This window comes from Salmo salar, chromosome ssa17 (genome assembly GCF_905237065.1).
Source record: "Salmo salar chromosome ssa17, Ssal_v3.1, whole genome shotgun sequence".
Taxonomy (NCBI): domain Eukaryota; kingdom Metazoa; phylum Chordata; class Actinopteri; order Salmoniformes; family Salmonidae; genus Salmo; species Salmo salar.
This window is the reverse complement of record NC_059458.1, coordinates 18,844,751-18,849,801: the sequence shown is the minus strand read 5'-3', so window position 1 is coordinate 18,849,801 and position 5,051 is coordinate 18,844,751. Positions and strand designations below refer to the sequence as shown.

Here is a 5,051-nt window from a genome sequence, read left to right as displayed (position 1 = left end):
TCAGGTATCCACTTCCTGTCAGAAAATGTCTCAGGGTTTTGCCTGCCAAATGAGTTCTGTTATACTCACAGACACCATTCAAACAGTTTTAGAAACTTTAGTGTGTTTTCTATCCATATATAATAAGTATATGCATATTCTAGTTACTGGGTAGGATTAGTAACCAGATTAAATCGGGTACATTTTTTTTATCCAGCCGTGCAAATACTGCCCCCTAGCCCTATTAACTCAATGACCATAATCCATTTTGATATCTGTTTAGAACATCTTTCCTTGATGTTCTTCTCCCAAACATGCAGCTGCTTTACTTACAAATGTAAAACAAGATTGCAGGAAAACAGGAACTACCACAGCAGTCAAATCTTTTATTAGTTTTTTGTGTACATTTTGAGAAACTGTCTTTGTTTTCCAGCTGTTTTGTTGTGTAGACTACCTGCTCTGTCCCAACTGCTGTATGGAATGTTGACCGATGCACTCCAGCAAGCAGGCTGCCTGCATGCAGATATCTATTACTGCTAGCGAGGCACAGAGTCCAATCTAAATTACTGCACACATTGTTAATTGCTTAAAAGCTTTTTGGGAAAATATATAATAGTACTATTTTCAGGGTCAAATTCAGGTGCAACTAATTATTTGTGGAAATTCTTACACAGGGACTAAATGAATCATTGTTCATTTGTCAGCGCACTGGAGAGGTTCCAACTAACTCAATGCACCATACATGTTAACCAGGAGCTCTTTTTGGGCAGTCCCAGCAATTGTCTTATATATGGCTGTACACAGACAAGTTATATTTGCATGATTTAGCATAATTAATTCATCATTACTGTTTTGTTTCATTCATGTGACCGACCAATACTGGTTCATAACATGTGACAGACCAACACCTCACGAGGCTTCTCTCTAAACTCAGACTTTGAAACTGAGATATCTTTTGTTTGTTCTCAAAACAAGGTCTGGGTGTACTGCCAAATTGCAGTTACTGATAAGAGGATTTGTTCAGTCAACCACTTGAAATTGGTTGAACACAGAAATTGGTTTCTAGATCAGCACATGAATAGAACACAGAAATTAGTTATAAGAAAACCACAAACATTAAAAATCCCATTACAATAGGGTTTTGTAAATCTTACGCAAGACGACACAAGTTTGGAGGAAAAGATAATTGAAGAGGTCAGAAGGTACAACAATAGGGTTTTGTAAATCCTAATAATCTGTTAACATTTTAGTTAACAGATTATTAGATTATGTCAGTGATTAGGTAGGTTCTCACTTCCTGCAATGCCAAACACCACTTCTGCATTATAGATCGAGGAAATCTGAGACACCAGAGTAGTGCCTCTTCTCGTGGTGTTTTCTGTCGCCATCTTGGGAGAAGCGTTGCCCACAGACAGAGCATTGGTATGGTTTCTCTCCAGTGTGAACTAGCATGTGTACCTTAAGTTTCTCTTTTCGAAAGAATCGTTTTCCACAGTATCTGCACTGATGATTTCTCTCTCCAGTATGAACCCTCCTCACATGCATCACCATGCCATCTTTGCGAGTAAATGTCTTTCCGCATTCCAAACAAGGATAGGTTGCTCTTTCTCCAGAGGTATGTGTTAGTATGTGTCTTTGGTACGATTTTATGTATGGAAAACTCTTCCCGCACTCAGTGCAGTGATACGGTGTCTCTCCAGTGTGTACTCGCATGTGTATTTTGATGTTGCGATACTCCTTCCCACATATTGTGCAGAGAAATGTTTCTATTTTTCTCAAATGTGTTCTTCTGTGTCTTTCAAAAAGTCCCTTGTACAAGAACTGCTTGTCGCAGTCAGGACAGTGGAGGATCTCTCTGTGTACTAAAAAGTGTGCTTTCCAGTCAACCAGGTCTGAAAACCTTTCCTCACACTTTGAACAGCTGTAACTTTTCGTGTGTGTTAGCTGATGTTTTTCAAGCTGCTCCAATAGGACAAAGCTTTTCACACAGTCAGAGCAGTGGAAATTACGTTCCTCCTTCATGTGTGTTTTTTGGTGTAATTTAAGATTATCTAATCGGGCAAAACTTTTGTCACAGTCAGGGCAGTCGTAAGGCTTCTCTCCTGTATGTGTTCGCTGATGTCTTATAAGACGATTCTCTTGTTTGAAGCTCTTACCACAGTCGGAGCAGACGTAGGGCTTCTCTACAGTTCTGAAACTCTCGGTCCAGTTATCAGAAGTACTTTCAGGATCCTCTTCATTCTCCTGCGTTGTTTGGAGTTGTTGTCCTTTTTCTAAGTGTTTATTCTTTCTAACAGAACTTTTGCAAGGCGAGTCTTCGCCTGCCTGTGACTGGACCATTTTTTCCGCTGGTGCACTAGCTCGAATTTTACTCTTCTGCCTGCCTCTGCTGGCTGTTCTCTGCAGTGTGTGCACACGGTCTACATTCAGTTCAGCCTGTTCGATCCGTGTGACATGTTCCTCTTTCATGTGTCTCGTTTTGTGTAATTTAAGCTTATCTAATTGAGCAAAACTTTTGTCACAAACAGGGCAGTGGTGAGGCTTCTCTCCAGTATGTGATCGCTGGTGTCTTATAAGATCCCTCACTTTTCTAAAGCGCTTACTGCAGTCGGAGCAGTAGTGAGGCTTCTCTCCTCCAGGACTGAAACCCTCGATCCAATCATCAGAGTCATCAGTATCTAGGGGCTCCTCTTCCTTCTCCTGCGTTGTTTTGCTATGTGATGGTGTCCTTTTTCCAGGAGCTCTAGCTTGTATTTTACTCCTAACTACAAAATGTCCATCTTGCAGCTCATTATTAGAACTGTGGAAGCATTCCTGCTTGATCGGGTTGTCATCTTGCAGGTCTTCTGAGGTGTCCATCTCCTCTGCCTGGAAATTTAAAATAGCATAATTACTAATGGGCCTACCGTCTCTGTTCTCTAAAACATTAGTTTTGTAATATATAATATAGTCTACTTTTCGATACAAAGTCCAAATTAGAATAGATAGCATACAATAAATACCTAAACAAATAACTTACATTTGTATAGTAGTAGTTAGGTCTAATCATGTGAAATACCTAACAGTATCAACATGATAATGATGATTTCTTTGTCATTAGGCCCAGAGATCCCCATAGACTACTGATCTAGAATAGAGAAGGTTCATTGACAGTAGTAGTCTTTACCTTCTCCTCCTTGTGTTTAATGAAGCCAGACAACCAGGACAGTGTGGTGAGTATTTGTGGTTGTATTTCTGATGCTGCATCCCCACTCTTCCCCTTCATTTTCCTCCTCAGTCGAACATATCGGTCTCTCAAGTTCTTCCATTTCGTCCTGCAAATCTGTTCTTCTACTCTCAGAGTTTTGGCTATCTCCTTCCAGCTGTTGTTGGTCATGGTGAAGTCTTTATAGTCTTTCAATGAGGTGTTGTACAAATTGTTGTACCTTCTGACCTCTTCAATTACCTTTTCCTCCAAACTTGCGTCGTCTTGCGTCTTGCTTGGCTTAGCGTCATCAGTATATTGAGGCTCCTCGTCATCTTGGTTCTCCTGCATTGTTTGGGGCAGTCCTTCGTCCTTCTCAAAGTCCGCCATTTTCCCTGATGTTCGTTTTGTATCCGATCAGAGGGGGTGTGGGTAAAACCACAAGCTGCAAACGAAGTCTTCTGTGCTATTCTATACACAACAGCTGTCTACTTTTTCTTGTAACAATTTAAGCTTTTGGTTAGATTTGATTCGTAGTGAAACAAAATAAAAAGCCCATCATCTGACACGATCCTTGTTGTTGCTACTGCACATCTATCTCACTGGCTGGTTAGGTAGTCCTCTCTCCACACCAGACGCAGCGTGATGAGGTTTAGAAAGAACAAGACAAACACAGAAAGCTAAACTACCGACTGAAAACGAATATAGACGACTAGATCGGATATACAAATCACATGCATGTTGAAACGTCAAAATGCTTCTTCTTCGGGATTGTGTTGGCGGATCGCATTCAATTTAAGATGCTTACACCGCCACCTACTGCACTGGAGTTTAAGACCATTCACGGCCTACCTTCATTAAATGATTTGTGATATGGTCCTATACCATTTGGGGAAAGTAAAAATTACATTACCCTGCCAACTATTTTTGTTGTTGTTGTATTACCCTACCAACGGCCTGGGAGGACAGAACACTACCACTCAACACCCCCTGCAACTGTTCTGCAGTAAAACCTTGCAATCCCAAGTGTTTATCTGCCGCTGCCACTATTTTCTGGGACTTTCGATCCCTTTCTGCAGTACAATTGACAACCATAGCTACTGTATGAATGCCAATAAACCTACCTTACTGAAGCACATATTCTTTCCGACACTCTCTATTAGTCTCTGCCTACTCACAGGAATCCTCTCAGGATCCACATTATAGTGAATGGGGAAATGGTCAATATTCGTGGAATTATTATTCTTTAAATAAAAATATATAATCATGGTACCAACAATTGCTTCTATTACACAAGATGCAACGTTATGTCCTTGAACCGATTATTTTAATATCGCACACATAATAAGTTATAAAGATCATTTAGTTGCTCCACCAGCTTGTAGTACCCCGTCGGCCATCATCTTGAAATACTGGTCGTGTCCGAATACCGTACTTGCGTTTTAAATAGTAAGCATTTTGAGTATGCCAAAAATAAAGTTTTATAGTATGTTACATTTCGAAACTTCATCCCATACCCAATACCATAATTAGTTAGTCTAATTTCAATGTGAACATCTACCCCAACAGGGTATGTTCTTCAAATGATGTATTTAGTTAATTTCCTCTGCTGCTGTGGACACTTAAGGTAAGGAAACATAGTGTAGTGGTACCTGAGCGCGGAGAGGGGCTCACTCACTTTTTTCCAATCTGAGGATACAAGACGCTGGTAAAACTATTTCTGGAAAATATATTCTGATCAATTCAAAATTATATTTAATTACATCTAAAATTCCATGAAAAAAAAAGATGTATTGCAGACTGGAGGAAGGGAAATTGTGGTTTCTTCCGTGTCTTCTCTCTGCCTCTGGCAAGAATGATGAAGAACTACAGGCTACGTGTGTGCACG

At 40.2% G+C, this 5,051-nt stretch overlaps 1 protein-coding gene across 1 annotated transcript; it reads right to left on the bottom strand.

Annotated features, from left to right (window-relative positions):
- Positions 1–345: 345 nt before the first annotated feature.
- LOC106575378 (zinc finger protein 2) lies at positions 346–3,942 on the bottom strand. The gene is made up of 2 exons (XM_014151875.2): positions 3,146–3,942; positions 346–2,847 (listed from the first exon to the last, which is right to left on the bottom strand). Exons 1-2 carry the CDS (start codon positions 3,551–3,553, stop codon positions 1,303–1,305), a joined length of 1,953 nt encoding a protein of 650 aa, XP_014007350.1. The 5' UTR covers positions 3,554–3,942; the 3' UTR covers positions 346–1,302.
- Positions 3,943–5,051: the final 1,109 nt, after the last annotated feature.